This window comes from Lampetra fluviatilis, chromosome 26, assembly GCF_964198595.1.
Source record: "Lampetra fluviatilis chromosome 26, kcLamFluv1.1, whole genome shotgun sequence".
Classification (NCBI taxonomy): domain Eukaryota; kingdom Metazoa; phylum Chordata; class Hyperoartia; order Petromyzontiformes; family Petromyzontidae; genus Lampetra; species Lampetra fluviatilis.
This window is the reverse complement of record NC_136300.1, coordinates 12,287,830-12,315,631: the sequence shown is the minus strand read 5'-3', so window position 1 is coordinate 12,315,631 and position 27,802 is coordinate 12,287,830. Positions and strand designations below refer to the sequence as shown.

Here is a 27,802-nt window from a genome sequence, read left to right as displayed (position 1 = left end):
GTTGTTATACCTTGAGGTGTAGTAGTAGTTGTTATACCTTGAGGTGTAGTAGTAGTTGTTATACCTTGAGGTGTAGTAGTAGTTGTTATACCTTGAGGTGTAGTAGTAGTTGTTATACCTTGAGGTGTAGTAGTAGTTGTTATACCTTGAGGTGTAGTAGTAGTTGTTATACCTTGAGGTGTAGTAGTAGTTGTTATACCTTGAGGTGTACTTGTAGTTGTTATACCTTGAGGTGTAGTAGTAGTTGTTATACCTTGAGGTGTACTTGTAGTTGTTATACCTTGAGGTGTAGTAGTAGTTGTTATACCTTGAGGTGTAGTAGTAGTTGTTATACCTTGAGGTGTAGTAGTAGTTGTTATACCTTGAGGTGTAGTAGTAGTTGTTATACCTTGAGGTGTACTTGTAGTTGTTATACCTTGAGGTGTACTTGTAGTTGTTATACCTTGAGGTGTACTTGTAGTTGTTATACCTTGAGGTGTAGTAGTAGTTGTTATACCTTGAGGTGTAGTAGTAGTTGTTATACCTTGAGGTGTACTTGTAGTTGTTATACCTTGAGGTGTAGTAGTAGTTGTTATACCTTGAGGTGTAGTAGTAGTTGTTATACCTTGAGGTGTAGTAGTAGTTGTTATACCTTGAGGTGTAGTAGTAGTTGTTATACCTTGAGGTGTACTTGTAGTTGTTATACCTTGCGGTGTAGTAGTAGTTGTTATACCTTGAGGTGTAGTAGTAGTTGTTATACCTTGAGGTGTAGTAGTAGTTGTTATACCTTGAGGTGTAGTAGTAGTTGTTATACCTTGAGGTGTAGTAGTAGTTGTTATACCTTGAGGTGTAGTAGTAGTTGTTATACCTTGCGGTGTACTTGTAGTTGTTATACCTTGAGGTGTACTTGTTATACCTTGAGGTGTACTTGTAGTTGTTATACCTTGAGGTGTAGTAGTAGTTGTTATACCTTGAGGTGTAGTAGTAGTTGTTATACCTTGAGGTGTAGTAGTAGTTGTTATACCTTGCGGTGTACTTGTAGTTGTTATACCTTGAGGTGTAGTAGTAGTTCTTATACCTTGAGGTGTACTTGTAGTTGTTATACCTTGAGGTGTAGTAGTAGTTGTTATACCTTGAGGTGTAGTAGTAGTTGTTATACCTTGAGGTGTAGTAGTAGTTGTTATACCTTGAGGTGTAGTAGTAGTTGTTATACCTTGAGGTGTAGTAGTAGTTGTTATACCTTGAGGTGTACTTGTAGTTGTTATACCTTGCGGTGTAGTAGTAGTTGTTATACCTTGAGGTGTAGTAGTAGTTGTTATACCTTGAGGTGTAGTAGTAGTTGTTATACCTTGAGGTGTAGTAGTAGTTGTTATACCTTGAGGTGTAGTAGTAGTTGTTATACCTTGAGGTGTAGTAGTAGTTGTTATACCTTGAGGTGTAGTAGTAGTTGTTATACCTTGAGGTGTACTTGTAGTTGTTATACCTTGAGGTGTACTTGTTATACCTTGAGGTGTACTTGTAGTTGTTATACCTTGAGGTGTACTTGTTATACCTTGAGGTGTACTTGTAGTTGTTATACCTTGAGGTGTAGTAGTAGTTGTTATACCTTGAGGTGTAGTAGTAGTTGTTATACCTTGAGGTGTAGTAGTAGTTGTTATACCTTGAGGTGTAGTAGTAGTTGTTATACCTTGCGGTGTACTTGTAGTTGTTATACCTTGAGGTGTACTTGTTATACCTTGAGGTGTACTTGTAGTTGTTATACCTTGAGGTGTAGTAGTAGTTGTTATACCTTGAGGTGTAGTAGTAGTTGTTATACCTTGAGGTGTAGTAGTAGTTGTTATACCTTGCGGTGTACTTGTAGTTGTTATACCTTGAGGTGTAGTAGTAGTTCTTATACCTTGAGGTGTACTTGTAGTTGTTATACCTTGAGGTGTAGTAGTAGTTGTTATACCTTGAGGTGTAGTAGTAGTTGTTATACCTTGAGGTGTAGTAGTAGTTGTTATACCTTGAGGTGTAGTAGTAGTTGTTATACCTTGAGGTGTACTTGTAGTTGTTATACCTTGCGGTGTAGTAGTAGTTGTTACACCTTGAGGTGTAGTAGTAGTTGTTATACCTTGAGGTGTAGTAGTAGTTGTTATACCTTGAGGTGTAGTAGTAGTTGTTATACCTTGAGGTGTAGTAGTAGTTGTTATACCTTGAGGTGTAGTAGTAGTTGTTATACCTTGAGGTGTAGTAGTAGTTGTTATACCTTGAGGTGTAGTAGTAGTTGTTATACCTTGAGGTGTAGTAGTAGTTGTTATACCTTGAGGTGTAGTAGTAGTTGTTATACCTTGAGGTGTACTTGTAGTTGTTATACCTTGAGGTGTAGTAGTAGTTGTTATACCTTGAGGTGTACTTGTAGTTGTTATACCTTGAGGTGTAGTAGTAGTTGTTATACCTTGAGGTGTAGTAGTAGTTGTTATACCTTGAGGTGTAGTAGTAGTTGTTATACCTTGAGGTGTACTTGTAGTTGTTATACCTTGAGGTGTACTTGTAGTTGTTATACCTTGAGGTGTACTTGTAGTTGTTATACCTTGAGGTGTAGTAGTAGTTGTTATACCTTGAGGTGTAGTAGTAGTTGTTATACCTTGAGGTGTACTTGTAGTTGTTATACCTTGAGGTGTACTTGTTATACCTTGAGGTGTACTTGTAGTTGTTATACCTTGAGGTGTAGTAGTAGTTGTTATACCTTGAGGTGTAGTAGTAGTTGTTATACCTTGAGGTGTAGTAGTAGTTGTTATACCTTGAGGTGTAGTAGTAGTTGTTATACCTTGCGGTGTACTTGTAGTTGTTATACCTTGAGGTGTACTTGTTATACCTTGAGGTGTACTTGTAGTTGTTATACCTTGAGGTGTAGTAGTAGTTGTTATACCTTGAGGTGTAGTAGTAGTTGTTATACCTTGAGGTGTAGTAGTAGTTGTTATACCTTGCGGTGTACTTGTAGTTGTTATACCTTGAGGTGTAGTAGTAGTTGTTATACCTTGAGGTGTAGTAGTAGTTTTTATACCTTGAGGTGTAGTAGTAGTTGTTATACCTTGAGGTGTAGTAGTAGTTGTTATACCTTGAGGTGTAGTAGTAGTTGTTATACCTTGAGGTGTACTTGTAGTTGTTATACCTTGCGGTGTAGTAGTAGTTGTTATACCTTGAGGTGTAGTAGTAGTTGTTATACCTTGAGGTGTAGTAGTAGTTGTTATACCTTGAGGTGTAGTAGTAGTTGTTATACCTTGAGGTGTAGTAGTAGTTGTTATACCTTGAGGTGTAGTAGTAGTTGTTATACCTTGAGGTGTAGTAGTAGTTGTTATACCTTGAGGTGTAGTAGTAGTTGTTAAACCTTGAGGTGTAGTAGTAGTTGTTATACCTTGAGGTGTAGTAGTAGTTGTTAAACCTTGAGGTGTAGTAGTAGTTGTTAAACCTTGAGGTGTAGTAGTAGTTGTTATACCTAGAGGTGTACTTGTAGTTGTTATACCTTGAGGTGTACTTGTAGTTGTTATACCTAGAGGTGTAATTGTAGTTGTTATACCTTGAGGTGTAGTAGTAGATGTTATACCTAGAGGTGTACTTGTAGTTGTTATACCTAGAGGTGTAATTGTAGTTGTTATACCTTGAGGTGTAGTAGTAGTTGTTATACCTAGAGGTGTACTTGTAGTTGTTATACCTTGAGGTGTAGTAGTAGATGTTATACCTAGAGGTGTACTTGTAGTTGTTATACCTTGAGGTGTACTTGTAGTTGTTATACCTTGAGGTGTAGTAGTAGTTGTTATACCTTGAGGTGTACTTGTAGTTGTTATACCTTGAGGTGTAATTGTAGTTGTTATACCTTGAGGTGTAGTAGTAGATGTTATACCTTGAGGTGTAATTGTAGTTGTTATACCTTGAGGTGTACTTGTAGTTGTTATACCTTGAGGTGTAGTAGTAGTTGTTATACCTTGAGGTGTACTTGTAGTTGTTATACCTAGAGGTGTAATTGTAGTTGTTATACCTTGAGGTGTAGTAGTAGATGTTATACCTTGAGGTGTAATTGTAGTTGTTATACCTTAAGGTGTACTTGTAGTTGTTATACCTTGAGGTGTAGTAGTAGTTGTTATACCTTGAGGTGTACTTGTAGTTGTTATACCTAGAGGTGTAATTGTAGTTGTTATACCTTGAGGTGTAGTAGTAGATGTTATACCTTGAGGTGTAATTGTAGTTGTTATACCTTGAGGTGTACTTGTAGTTGTTATACCTTGAGGTGTAGTAGTAGTTGTTATACCTTGAGGTGTACTTGTAGTTATATCTAGAGGTGTAATTGTAGTTGTCATACCTTGAGGTGTAGTAGTAGATGTTATACCTTGAGGTGTAATTGTAGTTGTTATACCTTGAGGTGTACTTGTAGTTGATATACTTCGAGGTGTAAAAGACACGCAGACGCGGACCAGGCGAGGCATTCCGCGATTTTAATCCGTCACTTATATATCCTCGTCTCGATTGCCTCCTCGTGGTTGCGATTCGCTTGCGGGAGACCGGCTTGGCCCAGGTGAGACTCGCATAACTCCAGGCCAGAGATCCACTTCTTCAACACAACCATGGACCCAGTGTGACCCTCCCCCGCCGCCCAATCACCCAAGGAGGCGGCAGATGGAGCCCACAGCTCATACGGGCGGTACCAGCAGCAGCAGCAGCGCATGCCGTGACCTCTTTGTCGCGCTCGGGCATCTTGGTGGAGGAGGTTCTTGAAGTCGACATTTGGGGTTGATGGACGCGCTCGGTGCGATTCCGACGCCTGCCTGGTGCCCGTCTGTCAGCACGGCGCCACGACCCCCCCCCCCCCCCCATTGCTAACACGAATGACGCCCGGTCCCAGAGTCGAACCCATAGGAGCACGTCTTGGGAAGAACACGCCCCGCCCCTCACACCACGCCCCGCCCCCCACACAAACCTGGCCCAGCCCCTCACCTGTGCGCGTGACGTCACCGCGGAGTCGTTCCCAATGGGATTTTGTTTTTGCCGAGTGGCTGCCAAGACAGCAGCAGCAGGAGGTGGTGACCACTTCACGGTGGCCACGGCCACGGTGAGACGGATACTGGGCGTGGTGTGCCGGGCGCGGAAATATTTATCGGGTCGCGTCCACGGATTCAATGAATGGGGTCCGGCCTCCCATGAAGCTTTTGAGAACTAAATTGATACCTCAATTCTAGATTTGAAGCTTTCGTGACTGCAATGATTCATACTCTTAGTTCTTTCGGTAAAGTCTCTCCACTTGATACAGATTTTTTGCTGTGACAGGTTCACCTGAAGACGGAAGCTTGTGTTGCCTCCGAAACGTCGTGGTTTTTTTTGATACCTCAAGTCGGCTTTGCGTGGTGGGTTGGTTTAGTGTTGTATTTGTTTGTATTTGTGAGATTTGTTTATCTTTCTTGACCTTTGCACTACTCTCGTGTTTGTGTACTGTTTGTTGTTGTGACGTTCTTACCCCGTGCCCCGACCGGACATCTGTGAAAAAGAGCTTTACAGCTCATCGGATTCCTCCAGGATAAGCGCAGATTGTGACTCGTTGGCTCGAGCGGCGGCTCGCGGCTGCCAGGGCGGATCGCATGAACCAGTGCCACCGAATCGAATGGAGAAAATACATCCATGTCTGCCGAGGGCACACAGGCAGCCAACTGCAAAGGAACGGACTGTTGGGGAAAGCGTTGCTATCACCTCCCCACATACTCGCACTGGTGTTGCCAGTATCACCACCGGCCGCCTATTATGTCCCTTGGATGGCTGGTTGCATAGCGCTACTCTTTGGTTCTTTCGGTAAAGTCACGTAGGTATTTTTTTTATTATTAAATCACGACGTTTCGGACGCAACACAAGCGTCCGTCATCAGGTGGGACAACCACAGCAAAAACAGTTGCTGAAGTGGGCAAAAGAGCTGCTAGTAACAGGGGGTTATATAGGTGAGGGACTTTACCGAAAGAACCAGAGTATGGATCCTTGCAGTCACGAAAACTCCAAATCTAGAGAATTGGTTGCATAGCTCACAGCGTCACCGCTTCACACAGTTCCTACCTGCAATTTAAAGCTGAGTAGACCCAGGGGTATCCCTGTATATCAGTTAACAGCACCATTCTCAACCGAGTGGCGGTGACGTCACCACCGTGCTTGTGCCAGGCTACGTGCACCTTGAGGCTTGTCGGGTGGAGTGTGGACGGCTCGCGGGCAGGTCACGTGACGACCCAGGTGCCATGGGTTGATCGGCGAGGTGCACCCGCACACAGGCACAGCTCCCCCGTGTAGCCTCCACAGGCGGTTCGGGCAAGTGCTGTTAGCGAGCACCTATGAAGGCTGGAACAGCGCACGAGGGAGCGGTGTGGCCAGCACCACGCCCGGCTACCTTTGTCTTCCCGCTGGTAGCATGAACCTACCGGCTCAGTCAAAAGGTTGAGTCAACCTAGAGGAGGCACAGGACCGGTTCAGATGTTCAGACATCCATCACTGATGTTGGCCGTGAGCAGGAATCGAACTCGGTTCGTAGACCTAACCATTGTGCCATCACTCCCCATACACAAATTCCCCCGACGGCCTTATCAGAAAGTTGGGGTAAGTGCTGCTAGCGAGCAAGGTAGTGTGGCTAAGCGCCACGCCCGGCCGCCTTTGTCTTCCAAGTGTTAAACAAATACAAAGATCCCCTATACAGGCGACACAAGCTGCCGGGGGCAAGGTCCTGTTCGCGAGAACCTCTGGGTACCGGCAAGGGGTCGTAGTGCAGTGCGCCAACCACTGCGCCACCGCTCCCCAGTGGTCAACACACACACAGAGTATGGGAGGCAGGGCGCGACCGCTCGGGTTAATCACCGTTTATTGTTGCTGACAGAATCACGGGGTCCGGAGGGGGAGGAGTGTGGGGGATACGGGGGAGGGGGGTACCCTGCTGGTGCCCCCCCCCTCCATACCCCTCCTCCCCTGCCCCCCGCCCCTCCCCTCCGGGAACTCCGCGGAAGCTCTAGCTCTCTAACAGTCGAGCGTGCGTGGATGTCTGATATAAACACTGAGCAGCGCGGAGCTTCGTGATGGATGAGACAGAAGCAGACGACGAATCGCGGCGGTGGCTTCTCGTCTCTCTCGAGTTCGCGGTGCGTTCGAGTGCAAGGCGGGCGGCGTCGCTGAGACCGCACGAAAGGCGAGGTCCGGGGAACTTACAAAGATTTCTACAGCGGGGATTTTACTCCCGCCGCCGCCTCCTCCTCCTCCTCGTGCAGGGAGGGAAGGCGGAGGGCGCAAGGAGACGAATGTTCGCGTCTAAACAAAGACGTGGTCTCGGCTCCCTCTGCAGCCTCGGCGGCGGCCAGCCCTCCATCCTCCTCCTCCCTCTCGCTCTCTCCATCCTCCCATAAACAGCTCCTGGCAGCTCACAGAGCCCCCCCCCCGCCGCCTCCCTTAAAAGCCCCCAGTGAGAGGGGGTCACGCATCAGCAACGGGCGGCGCTGAGCGCACGTCCCCACGTCCCCGGACCCACCGAGCCCCGACCCCGGCGATGCCACTGTCACGAATTCCGAGTGACGAGGCGACGATACAATCGCGTTCCCTTTCGTCTCGTACGGGAGCCCCCCCCCACCCCGCCACTACCACCCACGCCGCTCGGCTCCCAGCGCGTGGGGAGCCCCCCCGGTGGCTCTCGCTGCGTCTCTCTGGGGGGGGGGGGGGGAATCCGCGCTCGCCCGCACCAGTGAAGCACCGCAGGTGCGCGAGTCGCCGCCGTCTGGGAGTCCAATGTCGATGACTTCGCTACGCGGCGACAGCGGCGGGGGCGCAGCGTGGAGGGGGCAGCGTGGAGGGGGCAGCGGAGGGAGTTTGCATCGCGGCTTCTGCACCCTGCCCGGCCTCCCCCGCCCCTTCTCATCCCATACCCACAGCCCCCCGAGTGACGTCACCTGCGAGTTTTATGAATGGGGACGATCTCTAATCCCCCCGCCCCCCCCCCTTGGGAGACGGCGCCGTTAACCCCCCACCCCCTAACCCCCCCCCGCCACTGCCCCCCACGGAGGGTGCCGCTAACAATAGCGCGACTTTGGTTGAAATCCGCGCGGAATGCGCGGGGCCCACGCGGAGCTACGCTCGGGTGGGGAGGGAGGGAGGGGGTGGGGGGAGAGGCAAGGGGAGGACGGAGCAAGGGCGGGGGGAGGAGGGGGGGGAGGAGCGATGACGGGAGCAAGCGAGTGGGAAGATTGGGGGAACGGAGAAGGGAGCAGGAGGTGATCAGAGGAGGGTGCAGGAGGAGGGATGAGGGGAGGGTAGCAGGACTGTGGGAAGAGACGGGAGGGTGGGGGGGCAGTCGGAAGTGGCAGAATGGTGACAAGAGGAGGCAGAAGGAGAGAGGGGAGGGGGTCATGGTGGGAGGGGCAGGGGGGGAAGGAAGGAGGAGGGTGCCAGGAGGGAGCAGCGGGCAACTCGAGCCTGGGCGCTGCGCCTCCCTCACTGCCCACTGCCCCCGCCCCTCCCTCCCTGCCCACTGGAATGTTCACGCTCAACGCTCTGATGCTGCTCGGGCCCCACCCCGTGGCAAGCGACGCGGCCCCCTTCGCCGCCCAGGCGCCTCGGGGTCACAGGGACCCGGGGACTCGGGGTCACAAGGACTCGGGTCACAGGGACTCGACTACTGGGTTCCCAATTGGCACATATTTGTTCGAGTAATAAGCACGGTTTAATCAAAGAAAGAACTTGAGAACATGGACAACACAAAACGCTCCCTCAAAGAACAGAGATTGGCCAAACGTCCCAATGCAGGACCCTCCTTAGATCGAGTCTTGGGAACCGGGCGAGGCTCTCTCGAGGAGAAGGCGACACGCCACTGTGACGCCGCTCATCGCCGCCCGCTCACGTCGAGGGTCAGCGAAAGGCCTCGCAGGGTGTCCCATCTGCATCGCCAGCGTGGGAGACGATTGTTGCGATGTGACGTCACGCACCGCGACGTCGTCCGGCGCAGCTCGCGGAGAGCGTCGGGGAACTCGCGCGTCAGCGCCGAGTCGGCCGCGTCGCGAACCGCGGCGAACGCGACGATTTTGCTCGAGCCCCGTCGTCGAAACCGCGGAAGCAATCCGCCGCTCCGGCGCGGACGCGGCAACCGAGAGAGGGCCGCCCTCGTCCGCTCAAACCGGCGGCGACCCGTGGCCGCTCGCGCCAAGCTTCCCGGCGCTCGAGTCGCCGTGGACGTTGGGAGACGATCGACGGGACGGGAGGGTCGGGGGACGCCAACGAATCGTTTCAGTGTCGAGGGTCGGCTCGTCAGGGAAGCCGTGGCCAACGAGCGGGGGGCAAACGCCGACTTGGTCTGTACAACGGAGCGATTTCCCCCGCGTCCGATTGGAAGCCCGGCGATTGCGCAAAGCGCTCGCACCTCGCTCGAAAGGCCCCCCCCCCCCTCCGACCTTGCGCCCTCCGCAGCCCGTCGCTGCGACTCATCCAGATGCCCGCGCCCTCGTCACGCGCAGCCGCCACCGCGCATCGTTCACTCCGTTTTGAAAGCGCGAGGAAATGTACGGCGGGGACACGACGCGGCGGAAACCGTCGGCCCGCACGGCGAATGCGGGCGCCATGCCCACCTCCCCCCACCGCACCACTCCAGTTGGTCGCCCCCGACACGACCTCTCGACCTCTCGTCCCTGGCGGCCCTGCTCGGTGGGGTCCTCCTCCGGATTGGGGACGGTGGATCACTCGGGACCACCGTGGCCTGAGCCCCACACACCCAGCACCGCCGACTAGTCCTGCGTCAATCCATCGCCTTGCTCGGGGGAAGTGGTGGGGGGGGGGGCACCTCCACTGCCGTATTCCGCGTGGGGTGCGGCTACAGTACATTCTCTACTCGTAATCTCATCGCGCGGATTATACACACACACATATATATATTAGCTTGAAAACTGTACCCGGCTAGCGTTTCTATGACAACATGCAGATGCGCTGCGTGTTGGTAATGAGTGAGGCGTTCCTCTGCCAAGTGCCGCCTTCCCCCTCCTCCCCTCCCCCGAAAGCTGCCCGACCCCCCCACCCTCGCCCCCCTTCCCGCCGTTGCCTCCGAGTCGCGGGCTCCGGGTCTAGTGTCCCAAGGTCGAGCGAGCGAGCGCGCTCCGACGGACAAGCAAAGCCGCGTATGTACACGCGGCGCCCCCCGCGCGAAGGGACCGCGGCCGGTCCTCCTCCGGTCTTCAGAGGTCGCAGGCGTGCGGGACGCTCCGCAGTTCGGCCCGGCAGGGGAACGCGGCGGCGGCCGCGGCGGCGACGGCGGCGACCCCCGCAAGGTCGTGCGGCACCGCGCCGCCGTCGCGCGCGAGCGCCTCGCTCTGCGCCCGCGCCATCTGCTCCCTGATCTCGGCCGCCACGGCCAGCTCCAGCAGCTTGTTCTCGGGGTCGTCCTCCACGGCGTCGAGCGACGGGGGGGCGCGGCGGCCCGCGGCGGCGGCGATGACGGCGACGGGGGCGGCGGCGGCAACGCGTCCCACGCAGAACGGCGCGCGGTATCCGTCCGCGACGACGCCGGAGACGTCGACCCTGCCGGGGTCGCGGGGCACGGCGACCTCCGCCACCTCCGCGACCTCGGCGACCTGGACAACCTCGGGAACCTCGATGGCCGCGCGAAGAACCGTCCGCTCTCTGCTGCGGCGCAGGCTCGGCCGCCCGCGCCTCTGGAAGCGGCGGAATCGGCCGCGGGTCGGCCCCGGCGCGTCGCCCTCTCGCCGATCCGGCAGGGGCTCGCGTCCCACGCCCGGCCTCGGCTCCGCTTCCTGCTGCGCGACGGCGAACGCCCGCTCCTGCTGCTGCTCCAGCTGCTGCTGGTGCTGCTGCATTTGCAGGTGCCTCCGACCGACGAACTCGGCCCGCGCGCCTCTCCCTCCCGCCGCCTTCCCTCCCCGCACCCCCCGGCGCCGCCTGCAGCCCCGGCCCCTGCCCCCGCGGCCCCCATGTCCCCCCCTGGAGCGGGGGCCTCCGCCGCGGCGCCCCCGCCCCCCCCGCCCGACCCCGGGCCCCGGCGCCCCCGCCGGCGCGTCCCCGCCGGGCCCCGCGCCTTCCGCGTGCTGCATCGGGTCCCGGATCCAGCGCAGCTGTCCGTGCTTGAAGGCGAAGCGCGTGTCGCCGAACCAGCGCACGATGTCGGAGCGCGGCAGCCCCGAGCGCAGCGACAGCTCCAGGTACTCGTCGGACGACGGCCACTGCGTGACCCTGAAGAAGCTCTTGAGCACCGACAGCTGCTCCTTGGTCTTCTTGGGCCGCGAGTACGGCTTCTTGCCCCGCCCGGCGCCCTTCTTCAGCTTCAGCAGCTTCACCTTCTGCTGCTGGTACCGCCGCTTGCTGGGAGAGGGGCCCGTGGCGCTCGCGCTCACGGCGTCGGCAGCCGCCAACGTCGGCGGCTTGGCATCGAGCGGCGACGGAGCGGCTGGGTCGTCCGGGGTGCGCGGCGCCGGAGACTCCTTGCGCTCGAGGCGGATGCGCACCTTGTTGCAGTAGGAGTTGAGCCCGGCCTTGTAGTCGGACGTAGCGGAAATTCTAAACTTCTTCTTGGTCCCGTTTTCAAAGCTGCCGAAGTAGACGCGGGGGACGGCGCCGTGCGGCGCCGGTTCGGCCACCGGCCCCGCCGCGCGCTTCACCCCGTGCTGCTTCGAGCCGCCGCCGGGCTCCGAGGCTCTGCAGCGGTCGCGCTCTCCAGCCCCGGCCCCCGTGCCGGCGTCGACCCGTGAGCAGCTGGGGCCCTCGGGTCCGTCGGGCGGCGCACGCGCGTCGATCCGGGCGCCGCCGCCCCCCCGCCAGGTGGCGCAGTGCGACCCGGCGTCCGCCCCAATGTCGCGTCGGCAGGGCGCCGCGTCCGAGCCGTTGGGCCGTGCCGCCTCGTGCGCCGCGGGCCCCGCGACGACGCTCACGGGGGCCGGCCCCGGGTCGTCCGCCGCCTCGGCGGCGCCGCCCAGACGGGCAAGCTGACCCTCGGCGCCGGCATCGATCCTGCCGGCCTCCGGCTCGCGGTTCGCTTCTCCCACGAACGGCTCACGCGACGCCGACGCTCCTGCCGCCGTCGCCGCCGCCGCCGTCGCCGCCGCCGCCGCAGCCGCCACGGCGGCCGCCATCGCTGCTCGATCCTCCTCCTCCTCCTGGAGGAGCTTGAGGTGCTCCTGGGCCCGGGCGGCCCAGTTGAGCGAGTCCACGATGCTGAGCGACGGGTGGGCCGTGACAAAGTCGTCCTGGCGCAACGCGCGCAATCCCGCGGCCGCGGCGGCGCCGGCTGCCCCGCCGTCGTACACCATGGGGCACATGGTGGGCAGGTTGCGGCTGAAGAAGCGCGTGCCGGGGCAGCGCAGGTTGCGGTAGTGGTAGCGGCTGTCGCTGAACCACTTCTTCACCTCCGACTTGGTGAGGCCCGTGCGCTCCATGATCCTGCGCAGCTCCGCCTCGTCGGGGTGCTGCTCGCGGGCAAAGCTCGCCTTCAGCTGCGCCAGCTGCTCCTTGCTCTTCTTGTGCTTGCGGCTGCGCTTGGCCACCGGCAGCCACAGCGGCGACATGAGCAGCGGGCTCAGGTTGGGCGCCGACGCCGAGCCCGCGCCGGGTGCCGGCTCGGGCCCCCGCGACGACGACGTCGAGGACGGGGCCAGCGGTGCGGCGCCCGCGCCGGGCGGCGGCGCCGTGGCCGGGGAGGCCCCCCCGTCCGACGGCGACGCCCACGCCCCGGCGGCGCCGGGCGGCGCCGGGGTCGCCGCGTCCGTCCCCTCCGCGCGGACGTTCGACAGCTGCGACGCGACGGGCAGCAACTTGGGCGCGATCGCCGAAAACTGCTTGGAGGCCTCACGGCTCCGGCACTCCTCGTCGGTGCCGTACGGCCCCTTGCCGCAGCTCGGGCGCCTGGGGCTCACGGCGCCGGCGTCGAAGCCGTCGCACGGTCGCTTGTGGGGCGGCGTCCTCCGGGGCTTGTGGGCGCAGTCCCTGGAGGCGCTCGGCGGCCGGGCGAGCGCCGCGCGAGCGCCCGCCCCGAACTTTCCTGCCGCCTCCTCCCCGTCGCCGCCGGTCTCCTCGTGCTGCTCCGACGCCGCGCGCTTGAACACGATGCCCCCCGCGCCGACTTCGTGGTTGCTGATGGTGCTGGTGCTGGTGCTGCAGCTGGTGCCGCCGCCGCCGCCGTTGTTGTTGATGATCTGATTGATGATCTGGTAGGTGACGCTGTGCGGCACGAGCTGCGGGCCCTGCTGCGCCTGCTGCGCCTGCGCGGGGATGACGATGGGGCTGGGCAGCACCGCGATGACGGGCGCGGAAGCGCCGCCCGGCTGCCCTCCCAGCACGCCGCCGGCGCCCAGGTGGCCCAGGCTCAGGCCGAACGCGCCCGCGGCGCCGCCGCCAAACAGCCCCGCGCCCAGCGCCGCGATGGCGTTGGCGATCAGCTGCCGCCGCGCCTCCTCGATCTCCTCCGGGGACCAGCTGATGCCGCTCTGCACGCGCCGCGCCGCGAACCAGCTGCGGATGCGCTCCTCGGAGAAGGGCGTCACGGATGCCAGCCACGACACGTCGCCCTGGGAGGGGTACGGGAAGCGCGCGAACGCCGTCGCCAGGTGCGGGTTCGCGTCCATCGCCGGGTCGGGGTCCACCACGCTCAGGATGGACACCACGGAGCCCAGGCCACCGCCGAGGGCCGCCGGCGACAGCCTCTGCACGGCGTGCGACTGCTGCCCGTGCCCGCCGTAGGGCGAGGCCGCGGCGTGCAGCGCCACCTGCTGCTGCAGGTTCTGCTGCGGGCCCTGCACGATGTGGTGCAGCACCGGGTTGAAGATCTGGAAGGCCGCCGGCTGGGTCACGTTGAGCGCCAGCGCGCCCTTGGAGAGGCCGGCGTCGGGAGCGTAGAGGTCGCTCAGCCGCACCGCCTGGCCCAGCCCCACGCCGGTCGGCAGCACGGCCAGCGTCTTCTGCGACCCGTCCGAGTCCGCCGCCGACGCGGCCTTCGCCTGCTGCGCCGTCGCGTGGCACTCGAGCGGCCCGGCGCGACCCTGCGCCCCCGCCGTGTCGCCCTCGTCCGCCGCCGACCTGAACCGGCGGCCGTCCGAGCGTCCGTTGTCGCCGTCGCAGATGGACAGCGGCTGGCCCTTGGCGGGCCTCGCGGGGCTCTGCTCAAGGATGGTCTGGTCCTGTCGCTTTATGACGCGCAGGCGCATGCTGTTGAGCGACGGGTGGTGCCGCGAGTTGTGCTCGGCGAAGGCGCCCTGGCGCGCCGTGCGGAAATCGCACGCGCGGCAGATGTACACGGGGTTCACCACGACGTTGGGGTGCGCCGTGTCCACGTGGCACGTGAACAGGCCGAAGTCCTGCGTCGCCAGGTGGCAGTGCTTGCACTCGTAGCGGCCGCCCGCCGAGCCGCGCGACTGCGGCGGCGGCGCGGGAGACGGCGCCGACGTCGCGCGGCACCGCCCCCGCACGCTGAGATCCTGCGGGCGGTCCTCGTCATCCTCGTCAAGCTCGTCCTCGTCGTCGTCGTCGTAGTTGCGGCGGCCGTCCCCGCGGCGGCGGGAGTCATCGCCGTAGCGGTCGCCGGCGCGCGACGGGGGCGGCGCCAGCATCGGCGGTGGGGAGGAGGAGGCGGCGCGGCCGAGCTGCTGCTGCTGCTGGGCCCGCTGAGCGGCCACGGCCGACGAGAAGCTGATCCACGTGGCGGCGGCCGCCTTGAGCGCCGAGTCCTGGTGCAGCGCGCCCGACGGGAGGTTGAGGAACGCCGGCGCCGGCGTGAGCCGCTGCTCGCTCGTCATCGCCGCCGCTGTGCGATCGCTGGCGCGCTCACAGCACGGGGCGCCGCCTAAATGCTCCTGCTGGTCCTACCGCTGCTGCTGCCGATGCTGCCGATGCCGTACTCCATGTGGGCGGGTGGTGCAGCCGCACAGCGGGACCGGCCGTGGGATGCAGGCGCGGTGCCGGACGCTAGCGGTGAAGGCCACGGTGCGCGGCACGAAGAAGCATCTAGGTCTCACCTGCGACACGATACACGACGTGGCGCACGACACAACATTACAGAACGCAACACACGAGAAATAAAATAATCAGACAACACGCCTCCTCTAGGCGCGTCTGTCACCCCGCGTGGACCTCTGCACTCCCAGCAGGCCGAGCGGCCGGAGGGAGCAAGCGGCGTGGAGCGGGCGCCGCCCAACGGCGTGAACCGCACAGGACGAGCCGTCTCCTGCCTCCAAACTCATAGCCTCGTAACCACACTCCGTTAGCCACGTAACCACACACATTCACCTAAGCACGCTCCGTTAGTCACGTAACCACACACATTCACCTAACCACGCTCCGTTAGTCACGTAACCACACACATTCACCTAACCACGCTCCGTTAGCCTCGTAACCACACACATTCACCTAACCACGCTCCGTTAGTCACGTAACCACACACATTCACCTAACCACGCTCCGTTAGTCACGTAACCACACACATTCACCTAACCACGCTCCGTTAGCCTCGTAACCACACACATTCACCTAACCACGCTCCGTTAGTCACGTAACCACACACATTCACCTAACCACGCTCCGTTAGTCACGTAACCACACACATTCACCTAACCACGCTCCGTTAGCCGCATAACCACACACATTCACCTAACCACGCTCCGTTAGCCACGTAACCACACACATTCACCTAACCACGCTCCGTTAGTCACGTAACCACACACATTCACCTAACCACGCGCCATTAGCCGCATAACCACACACATTCACCTAACCACGCTCCGTTAGCCACGTAACCACACACATTCACCTAACCACGCTCCGTTAGCCACGTAACCACACACATTCACCTAACCACGCTCCGTTAGCCACGTAACCACACACATTCACCTAACCACGCTCCGTTAGCCACGTAACCACACACATTCACCTAACCACGCTCCGTTAGCCGCATAACCACACACATTCACCTAACCACGCTCCGTTAGCCACGTAACCACACACATTCACCTAACCACGCTCCGTTAGCCACGTAACCACACACATTCACCTAACCACGCTCCGTTAGTCAGGTAACCACACGCCTTCACGTAACCACGCTCCGTTAGTCACGTAACCACACACATTCACCTAACCACGCTCCGTTAGTCACGTAACCACACACATTCACCTAACCACGCTCCGTTAGCCTCGTAACCACACACATTCACCTAACCACGCTCCGTTAGTCAGGTAACCACACGCCTTCACGTAACCACGCTCCGTTAGTCACGTAACCACACACATTCACCTAACCACGCTCCGTTAGTCACGTAACCACACACATTCACCTAACCACGCTCCGTTAGTCACGTAACCACACACATTCACCTAACCACACTCCGTTAGTCACGTAACCACACACATTCACCTAACCACACTCCGTTAGTCACGTAACCACACACATTCACCTAACCACGCTCCGTTAGCCGCGTAACCACACATTCACCTAACCACACTCCGTTAGCCGCATAACCGAATGCCTTTACTTCACCGCACGCCCAGTAGGACTTCTCCTTCCTCACCATCACCGCTGCTCCTTCCCCCCGATGGACTCCCCCTGAGGGCGGCCAATTAAACTGTACCCCCACCCCCCGGTGGCCGCCACCGGCACCGCCGCGGTCACCACGAACTCCCGGCACGGGCACGGCGAGCTCCCGGCACGGGCACGGCAAGCGAGGTCGCCGGGTTGAGCTGGAGAGGCGTCGCTTGCGGTTTTGTCGTCCGGTCACATCCTCCCCTCGTCGGTCACCGTGGGCACAAAATCCGCGTCGTCGTGGACGCAACCGACGCGGGCGTCCGGCGCTCGGCGGCGCGAACGCCGACGATCCCTCACCGATGAAATTGGCCCGGCAGCTGCGGGCGCGAGCGGCGACGCAATTAAAACGCGTGTTTAATAAATAACCCGCGACCCGGAAACCAGCGCGATCGGCGGAGCGGCGCCGTCACCCCGAGCGACCGCTGGCGCGCGGGCCCGCGCACGTGTACACGCGCGGACACGCGCAATCGTCCGCGTAGGAACAGCGAGCGTAGAAACAGCGAGCGCGCATGCCTGGGCAGCGCGCTGCGTAATGGACCCTGGCGGCTGCGTCCTTCCAACTGCCCCCCCACCCCCCCCTCTCCCTCTCTCCCTCCACCCCCGCACCCCCGCCCCGGTCCTGGCCGCGCCGCCGTGTTTACGCCTTTGGCTGCGGCGCGGCTCAGCTCCAGATTAACCCCTCCCCGCACCACGTGCACACGCGGGCGGCGAAGGCGGCGGGCCCAAGCCACGGCAACCGCCGAAGCCGGGCGACGTCAGGAGGACTTCGCCCAAACTGGACGTCAAACTGACCGCGCGACCTCCGCCGCCGCCGCCGCCATGGCCGCTCTCTCCGTCTCCGCGGCCGCGGCGGCCAGGGTCGTCCGGCGGCCCTGCGACTTGCGCCATCGTCACGGGGCCTCGCCTAGTTTGCCTGCTGGGTCGACTGCTCTCCGGCCCGGTAGGAAGCATGTGGCACAAAGACAAAGATGCCCCCCGACCCCCCCGTGTAGCCTACACAGACTGTTGGGGCAAGTGCTCTTAGCGAGCGGCCTATGAAGGCCGGCGTGGCGCACCAGGGACCGATGGCGGTGGCGTCGACTCTTGGCCCCACCGAGGGCGGCACTTCCCTCCGATCCCCGTGATTATTATCAAGATGCATTATCATTATTATCAAAATCAATAATCCATCGCGATCAATCAGCCCGCCCAGCACCCGCACGCGAACCGATTTCATCGTCGCTCCATCTCCGTGGTGGACGCGGGTCCCAAACGCGTTGCTCCCAGTTCCCGTCCTCGTCGCCCGTCATCCCGCTCTTCTGGCCGTTATGCCGCATCTGGCATTCGCGGAGCGGGCGATGTTACCAATAACGAGCGCGTGTCCTCCAGTCCACGTGCCCCTCCTCCTGTCCATCGTCAACGTGCGATACCCACGCGGCACATGCCGGCACCCTCATTAAGGCACCGAGGTAGAACCGCCCATGCTGCTGCTGCTGCCGCAGCAGGTGCGTTGCGCGTGACGTGCGCCCCCCCCCCCCCCCCTGCACTCGCGTCGTCACACGCCGTTTGCATCGATTCGCGTCACTCAACGAGCGATTGAATCGACGCGCGCGCTGGCAGAAACCCACTTGCCCTTACCGCCCAACGGGGCTTGGAAGGTTTGCACAAATTCTCCGCGCGATCCACCAACCCTTGCCTCTCGAGTGCTCTGGATCACTGCCCTGCACCTCCATCAACATCGCCACGGTCATTTCCCCTGTGAACCGTCTGGCCGCCGCGTTTGAACCATCTTTCGGTGAACTTGATTTTTCAACGCCAAACACGTGACGGCGATTATATAATGAGATAATAAATCGGTATGCGGCGAAAGAGCTTAAGAATGTGGAGCATATCACTGTAAGCTGGTAACGTTTCAGGCAACGGCCCTGCTTCCAAGCGCATCCCTTTTAAGGCCACGGTGTCATCGACTTTGTTGCGTGCTTGTGCTGCACCCATTGCCGACGCCGCGCTGGTAAATTATTTTGACGGCAGGGTTCGACTGCCGACTCGGGGCGGGCATCCGACTGTGCGGGATTCGTACTCCCCCCACCGTGTTCTCGACGGTTTTTCCCGCGGGTTCTCCGGTTTCCTCCAATAGCAAAAAAATATATTTAAAAAACGCTCGCTCGCGGAGCCGTTGGCGGAGCGTGAACTCCCGAGTGTGGGGGAGAGGGCCCTGCGCCATTTGCTCTCCGTGCACGGCGCTCGCTGCCGGACTCAAAAAACACCACGAAGGACGCGGACGCCGCCGTCGCCGTCGTCCCCGCCGCATGGGATCCGCTCGGCGGGCAGCGGCGAGCCAGAAAATGTATACGCACCCTGGCACACCGCAGCCAGTATATGTCTCAATATGACCGTGGCGACTGGTGCGACCACTAGCCACGTGCCGCATGCTCCAGTCGAACGTCGACATAAAAAATATTTTGGTGAGAAATGAATTCTCGAGCATCATCGTGTTGAAGCGCACTGTGTGTTGGGTAAACTGAGCGCGTGTGCGCGTGCGCATGTCGGTCTGGCCAACAGCCCTCGGCAGCCGTCAAACGCAAGCACACATGCACACACGCACACACGCATACACGCGCGTCGCCTCCCGTTGTTCTTTCGCAGCGAATATCGATCGCCCCCATTTTTTTAGTTGCAACGGCTGAGATGCACGGCCTCCGCGCCAAGGCACGCACGCGTGCCGGGTCCGCATGCGAGCCGGGTCCGCACGCCCGTGCGTACGCACACGGCGGGGCGCGATGGTCGCGGAGAGCGAGCGCCGAGCGCGTACCCTCCAGGCGCGTCGCGCCTCGTGCGTACGCTCGGCGCGTTGCCCGCGACGGGCAAACACAAACGCGACTCTCTCCGAGCAGGAATGCGGCGCTGGTTTGGGCGGAGCGCGCGGGGCGGCGGGCGCGTACACGCACGCACGCGCCGCCAGGCTGGCCCCCACAGGCCCCCGCCCCCCCCCCCCGCCCGCCCCGGTGAGGGATGGCGCCCGCCGTGCGGCAGAGAAACCACGGGCGCAGCCCCCCGCTTAATCCCCACGTCCAAGCCGCGCCGACGCGGAGAACTTGCATTCCCGCGCCGACCCCAATTATATAACCGCGGGGGAGGGGGCGGGCGACGTCGGGGGGGGGGGCCGGGGTTCGTTGGGGTTCGCTGGGAGGGGAGGGGCGGCGAGGGGGCTCCCCGCGGAGCTCGCGTCACCCCCGGGAACACCGGCAGGAATGTCAACACAATTAGACGTCCGCACCTCCGCTCCCTCCCCGTGCTTCGCGCAAATAAATCGAGGGCCCGGGAGGGAGGGAAGGGAGGGGAGGGAGAAATAATCGGCCACCATCGACCTTCAGCTCAGGAATCGCAATCAAGTCGTTTGGTTTGGTGCGTGGCGGGGTCGAGTTTTGTGGCCTGCAGGAGAACTCATGGGGCGAAGAGAACGCTGCCGCTCGCTCCCCGGCGCCCCGAGGAGAGGCCCTCCATGCCACCCGGAGCGGACAGCGACGCCGCTTCGCCGGAGCCGCACGGGGCCCGGCCATCGTGCGGGGGGGGAGCCCCCCCCCCCTGCTCCGCGGGGCCGTGAGGCCACGGATGGGCCGCGCGCGCCGAACTGGAACCGGCGTCTCCAGATTTAATTCTCAGAAACCCCCCCCCACCACCGCGACGAGGATGGGGAGGAGCGTGTCCTGAGCTGCCCCGCGCCCACGCGGCGGTAATGGCAACCACATTAGCGCGCCCGCAGACTTCACGAACAAACGCGCCGGCGCGGAGGGCCGCCCGCCCTCCTGCCCGATCGTCGGCGTTAGGCGGTTGCGGTGGCCGCGGCGAAGGGAGGCAATAACCGCGACTCGCGATTCAAAACAGAGCCGGAGCGCGCTCGACCCGAGCGCCGTAATGGGAGAGGACGTAAATCTGCGCACGAGACTCGGGCGCCAGCGCTGGCGCTATGTGGCGAGGGCAGCCAAGGAAAACAAACGCCGGCAGCAGAAGCAAGCGCCGACGGCTCCGGGCGCACGCGCGCGACGACGCGGCCTGTTCCATGACCTCATGGCGCACAAGGGAAACGTCAGGGGGATCGTTTTTTTTTTCGCCCGCATCCAGAAAAACGCCCGAGTGGCCCCAGGCCGGCGGACGCCCCCCACGACGGTCGCGTTGGCGGCTTTCCGGTCACGTTGGAGCTCCAAGGGTGCCGGCTCGCCATGCCGGGGAGGGTGACGGTGCTGGATGTGCAGCGGACGTGCCCACAATGGCGGTGGTGCGGAAGGGCACCGCGAACCCGGCGGGATCGTTCAAGTAGCCGAGTGGGTTCGACCATGCAGACAAGTAGCGTCGCCACCACCGCCTCCCTAACCGCGACCGCCACTACTACTGCCATTTCCATCAACCACCATCACCGATACCGCAACCGCCGTAACTGCCACCACTTTTCCACCACCACCTTTGCCGTCATCATCATCACTAATATCATCACTTTTCCACCACTACCTGCCATCAGCATGACTTTTCTAACAACTCCGCCACCACCGCCATCGCCACTACCATAACCGCAATCACCACCAACCACTACCATAGTCGCAATCACCACCGCCGCCACCACAACCGCCATCGCCACTACCACCACAGCCACCGCTACCGCCGCGGTCTCTCTCCGCCGAGCCCGCTGGCCGCGCTCTACGAGTAACGAGGCGAGGGTCCTCGCCGCCGGCGCCCCCTCACCCCCCCCTCGGTGTCGGTGCCCACCGGCGGGCAGAGCGCTTCACCGTGGCGCGTCCGCTTATTTATTCGTCCGACAGAGCCGGCGGGCCGGCGGCGCGGGGGCCTCGTTTGCCGGCGTCGAAGCCGACGCCAAGCGCTGGCCCTAATTACGTCCGGCGCCGGTGAGACCGCATTAAACAGCTGCGCCGATTTTTTTTCCCCTCTGTTTTTCACGAGCCCTTAGCCGCTAGCCGCCGTTCCCTCCACCTTCCTCTCGCCGCCTGATATTACAGCCCCACCCCCCGCCCCCCGCCAACTCTCCCCCCACCCCCCCCGCCCTGTCTATTTTTTGCCTGTCGGCCCCCAAATAATTCTCGCTTGGACGCCAGCGAGCGACGGAGCGAGAACCGCGTCGCCACTTCCCGTCCTTCCTGCAGGCCGATCGATACGTCCGCCCCTCCACGGCCACGGTCCGCTTAATATGCGCTAGCTGCTCGCAGCACCCAGTGCCAACCACACTCGGCACACCCAGCACACACAGCACCCCTAGCACACCCAGCACACCCAGCACACCCAGCACCCCCAGCACACCCAGCACCCAGCGCCCAACGCCAACGCCACCCCGTATCCGGCACACCCAGCTCACAAAACCCAGCACATCCCACACACCTCGCGTTCATACAAGAAGCGGTGGCCCCAGCACACCCTGCTGCACTCGTCGCGTACACCACCCATCACAAACACCGCCTGAACGCCCCGCACATCACGCACTGTCCAACACACGAGGATAGACACCAACCTCCACCCCGATGCCCCCCCCCACCTTCCTTTAGACCCCGACCCACGCAGAGCTCGGCTCGTCACTCGGAAGCCGCCGCGAGCGAGAGCTAAACCCGGGAGGAGGTGGACCCAGGCGCTCGGGGTCTCCCGGCTTGAAACCGACCGCGGCGGAGCCGCCGCGACGCGCACCGAATCCCGGCGAGCCGACGCCGCCTTCCGAATGCAAACGATGTCCGTGGCGCAGACGCAAGCCGCACGCGTGCGCACATGGCGGCGGGGGGGGGGAACGGGGGGGGGGGGTGAGGAGGTTGGGTGGCCGTGGAGCGCACGCAAAAACCCAGCGAGCCACGTAGAACCAGCACCGGCAGCGCGGGCGAGCGCTCGCCACGCTGGCCGAGTCGTCCCTGCGGTAGCGGCGGCGCTCGCCGTGGCCGCTGGCTCCGGCGCTGCGGGTCCCTCTCCGCGTCGATCTGACCTAGATACACGAGGAGCGAGCGAGCGGTGCACTCCGCGCCGGAAAAAAAAATTACGATAACCGCCCGACAGCCGAAGGCGGCGGCGGCCTGGTTATAAGGGCACGTACAGCAGTCGCAGCGGCGGCAGCGGCGGCAGCTTGGGAGAGATGCGGAGAGACGTTGGGAAGAGAGAGAGGGAGGGAGAGCACGAGAGACGTTTTTCTTCCTGGTGCTGAGCCCAGGGGCTCTGCTGCGCTCATTTCACGCTGCGTGCGGTTGTCTCAGAATTGAGAATTGCGCTTTGAAAAAACCCCACCGCAGCACGGAATGGCGGGAGCCACTTGCACCAGCGGATCGAGCGAATGCGCAGGAAAAACGCAGCATGCGCGCCGTAACCGTTGCCACCGCCGTCGCCGCCGCCGTCACCTGCAGCGAGGACGAGCCGACGACGCTGGCGCCGCCACCGCTGCCTCGGCAGGAGAAGTCATCGGCGTGGCGTCGCGTGGGCAGCGCGCTCAAATTCAAAACAAAAACAACAAAACTAATGCGGCGCCGCGCGCCTCTCCGTGCGCCGTACAGTGCGGCGGGATCATGCGCGCGCGCGCTCGCCCTCCCTCTCGCGCTCGCCCTCCCTCTCGCGCTCTCTCGCTCTCTCCGACTCTCTCTCCCTCGCTAGCTCGCGCTCTCCCCGCCTCGCTGGCACGCACGCACGCACGCTCTCACACGCGCCAGGGATAATTGGTTTTCCGCCAGCAAATCTGTTTCCCAACATGCTTTGCAGCGCGCGGCGCGGACGGTCTTAGTGGTGGCAGCGGCGGGGGCGGTGGAAAGAAAAACATCAATAACATTTCTAGCGGCGGCGGTGGCGGCGGCAACCGAGCAAAACCGCTTTTACTCCGTGCCAAGCGGCGCAACGGTGCCGAAACGAGGAGAGGGGAGGGCCCGGGGAGGATGGGTGTGGGGGCAGCGGGGCCCGTGGGGGAGGGGAGGAGGGGGTCACGGTGGAGAGGGCGGCAGCTCGAGGGGAGGAGAGAGAGGAAGGGGTGGGGGGAGCCACGAGTCGCAAACACGCCGAGCGAGCGGCGCGGCAACGGCCGCGGCGCCGAGTTGGAAATCGCCGAGTCGGTGCCAAAAAAACCACCGGAACCAAAAAAAATAATAAACCGGACGAGCGGCGGGGCCGCCACCGCTGCTGCTGCTGCTACCGTGGCGGCTTCGCGCGGCGCAGGAAGGAAAGGCTGACGGCCGGGCTCGTGGCGGGGCACAGCCGACGTCTGGAACTAACCGCTCCGCATGCCCCGGAGGGTCGCTCTGACCGGCGTTGCCACCATTCCCACCGCGGACAAAAAAAAAACAGCACGTAGGTTTCCCGCTCGGCCGAGGTGTAGTACCCAAAACAGTGCCATCCACGACTGCAACAAAGTTTAACACGAGACCGGGACGAGATTTCGGTACAAGTGATGCCGATTCCTGGCGGGACCGTCTCAGTGAAACCCCAACAGGTGGCACCCTGAGCTGCAGCAGAGTTGATCCCACAGACACCGAGGGGGCAGGGACAGGGGGATGGGGTGGACAACGGTGATCGCTGGACCAGGAGAGAGCGATGCACAGGGCGAGGGGGGGAGGGGTGCCGGGGGGGTTTGAGTGATGCTGCTACCCCAATCTGCCTCCCACAGCCAGGGGCTGCCGCACGGAAAGGAAAACATTCCCACCAGCCCCGTGTATTTATGTTGCTGCGGCTGCGCGTTTATCACACTCCACGCACGTCCAGCAGTGCCGCCCGTCCTCACTTAGCGGTGGCCATCGGAGCTCAAGGAGACGGCGGCCCTCTGGGAACATGCAGTCCTCACGGCATCGCTCGTGCTAACCCCCACCCCCCCTCCCACCGTGACCCCACCACTCTGTGACCCCACCACTAGCCGTGCCACTATGCCCCCAACCCCAACTTCTAACGCCACCCACCTAACAGTAAGCCTACCCCTAATCCATCACCTAAATCTATCCAGAACTATACCCACAAACTAACTCCCAACCCGAACAATACTGCTAACCCTACCCCTAAAGCTACCCGCTGACTCGACTTCTTACCATATCTCAACCCCTAACCTTAACCATACCCCTCACCGTCCCAAGCTACGCACCGTCTCCGTAGTCCGAACTCTATCCCTCATCTTGATCATGGTTCTAACCATAGCTCCTACTCAAAACACTAGCGGGCCCCCCCCCTACCAGTTCCAACGCGAACTTGGTATCGCAATGCAGTGGACCCACTTAGCACGAGCACACGTACCAATCCCAATGCTCCACCACCGCGGTGGACGTACCCCGAGGCGCTTTTCCCCCCTTTGTCTGCAACTCCGTAGTGATCCTCGCTCCACCGTCTGGCCCGCGACGTGCCCTGCCCCAAAAGCCCCCGCTCACTTTTACGAACCGTCGTGTTGACGTCATTCGCGTGCGATCTCTAATCCACATGCTCGCTCCCCCCCCTCTCCCGCTCTCAGTTGTGACTCCAAGCACGGGTCCATCCCTCACGTTCCGTCCCCGCGGTCAGCGGCTACGTTAGCGACGTGCGGCGCGGCCACTCGCCCGCTCGCGCTGTGCCCCCGCGTCCGACGCATCGGAGCGTCGCCGCCACCGTCACCGTTGGCTACGCCAAAGCGCTCCGCAAGCTGTTCCCCCTCGCCTCTCCGCCCCCCATCCGCGTGGATCGCGGCTCCGGCCACCGCATCGGCTACCCACGTCCCGCCGTGACGGTGCCGCTCACACGCAAGTGAATGTAAATGGATAACGACGCGATTAATGCACTGGACGAAGGCTCGGCGGGGGATTTTTGGGTGCGGTTTTGGGCACTCGCGGCCTCCCAACGTCCCCCGCTAACTGCCCTGCGCCCCCCCCCCACTCCCCCCGAACCCCATCGCAGGCAAGCGAGAGGAGATTTCCATTTGAACACGGAACAGAAGGAAGTCCCGCCCTGCCGCGCGCACTCACACGGAGCTCCCAAGGGACCCCCACCCCTCCGATTCCTGCTGCCCCCCAGCGACGGCGGGAGTCTCCACCGGGCCGGCCAACATCCCGTCGAGTTGGCGCACCCGCGGGCAACCGCTCGTCGCACCCACATCCCGCTGATGTCACGCCGAAATTGGCGCCGCCGCCGCACGTGACGCAATTTGGGACGGCGAGGGGACGCAAGCCCCGCGTGGCACACGGCGACGGCGCGCACACAGGGTGGCACAACGGGGTACGGCACGCGGAACGTGGCGCGTGGCACAGGGAACGTGGCAAACAAGAGCACGGCGTTCGGCTAACGGGACAGGGCAAGCGGTATACGCGAAACGGACGGTGCCACGCAGGATATCGCGCACGCCCGTACAGGACACGGCAAGCGTACACAGCGCACGGCGCGGTGAGCGCCGACCGTGCCACGCGGGGCAGGGGGGGGGCGCAGAGCGAGCTACGCACGACGCGGAACGCGGAGTTCGGCCCATCGCCCGCGGGCGGCACGGCACTGGGCAGGGTGTGGCGCGGAAGAGGGCGGAGTGGAGGGAGGGAGGGAGTGGGGAGCACTGGCAAAACCAACAAAAGCAGCAACGTGAGCAGCGGGAGTCCAGGGCAACCGGGGCCCAGCCCCTGCCCGCACCCTCTCCCCTTCAACCCTCAGCTCCCAAAATATCCTCCCCGTAGCTCTGCTGGCGTTTCGTGGGCCTGAGGGCCGACGGCCCTCTCGACCGACCCAGACGACGCGCGTGCCCGCGGGCCGCCGCCACCGCCGCGGCGCACGCCCAGGTCGCGCTCCTCGGGGCGAGAGCTGCCGGCCATACGGAGTGACAAGACGCACAAAGCACTCGGAGACAAAGATCCAACCCGTGTAGCCTTCCATAGACTGTTGGGGCAAGTGCCGTTAGAGAGCACCTACGAAGGCGGCCGCGGCGCACGAGGGGCGATGGTGCGGCCAGCGCCACGTGCGGCCGCCTTTGTCTCACAAGTCTTGATGTTTACACACCACACCAGCTACTCTTATTAGGCCGAGCCGACCCAGTGGAGGGCCCAAGACCGATGTCGATATTCGTCACTGATATTGGCCGTGAGCAGAAATTGGACCCGAGTCACCGGGTTCGCAGCGAAACGCGCGAACCATTACACTGCCGCTACCCAACACGCACACACACACACACGCACACGCACGCACACGCACGCACACGCACACACACGCACACACACACACACGCACACGCACGCACACGCACGCACGCACACACGCACGCACACGCACGCACGCGCGCACACGCACGCGCGCACACGCACGCACACGCACGCGTGCACACGCACGCACACGCACGCACACACACACGCACACACAGGGACAGAACCGCAGCAAGAAAAAAGGCGGATCCTGCCCCGGAGTTCGGCAACCATTACCGCACTCCGCCCGTCGGCACGGGCTGCCAGGGGGGCAACTCACACAGCCAAAACGTCTCCACGCAGCTCAGTGCGTCCCACGGCTCGCCCCGAAACCAACACCGCGCCCGCCTCCCCCCCACCGCACCCCCGCACCCCTGCGCCTTATCACCTGCAGCCAAGACAAACACGGAGTCACGGCGAGCGGCTAAGGCAATGTTTGTTCTGGGGGTTGCTCTGCCACCATCACCACCGCCGCCGCAGGGGCAGGTCCCGGAGCCGGGAACATCGGCCCACTCTTCCTCCGCCGTTCGCACGCGGCTAAAACACCGCCCGGGCGCGTGCAAACTGTGGGCACGTGGCGCGAGCGAGCGGGCGAGCGGGCGGGCGAGCGGGAATTAAAATTAGACGACGCCGGGAGTGGAAAATCTGAAGCGAGCAGCGCGGCGCGACTGTCACGGCCGCCGGGTCTCTCTTTAAAATGTGCGGCGTCTCTCTCTCCTCCCCGCACTGCCGCAGCGGTCCGGCGCGCCGTGCCGCGTATAAATTATGGAGGAGGCAGGGCGAGGAGGGCGGCGGTAACGGCGGCGGCGGCGGCGTCAGCGTGCGAGCTGGCAAGCGCGATCGCCGCGGCGCCGGCGCCGCTATTCACCTTGGGCTGACATTGAGGACGTGGGCAGCGGTGGGGGCTCGGGAGGGGGTGGGGGGGCGGTGGGAAGTATGGCACCGAGGGGGTCTCTGGGGGCGTGGAGTCACCGACAGGGGGTCACCGTGGCCGTGTCGCGTAATGAGCGCTGCTTCTCGGACACGGGAAATGGTGGGGAGGCCTTCGGGAAGGGGGAGCTGCGTAATATTGGGGGGGCGGGGGTGGGGGGGGGCAAGGTTAAGAAAATCCACGGCGCGAAACTCAACGAGCGGGACGAGTCGAGGGGCAGAACGTGGGGGGGTGTCTGGC

At 61.3% G+C, this 27,802-nt stretch overlaps 1 protein-coding gene across 1 annotated transcript; it reads right to left on the bottom strand.

The window, feature by feature from the left end:
* Positions 1–10,181: 10,181 nt before the first annotated feature.
* Positions 10,182–23,037, bottom strand: LOC144942153 (uncharacterized). Its single transcript, XM_078868914.1, has 3 exons — positions 22,879–23,037; positions 10,890–14,963; positions 10,182–10,757 (listed from the first exon to the last, which is right to left on the bottom strand). Exons 2-3 carry the CDS (start codon positions 14,742–14,744, stop codon positions 10,182–10,184), a joined length of 4,431 nt encoding a protein of 1,476 aa, XP_078725040.1. The 5' UTR covers positions 14,745–14,963; positions 22,879–23,037.
* Between the last annotated feature and the right edge of the window lie 4,765 nt (positions 23,038–27,802).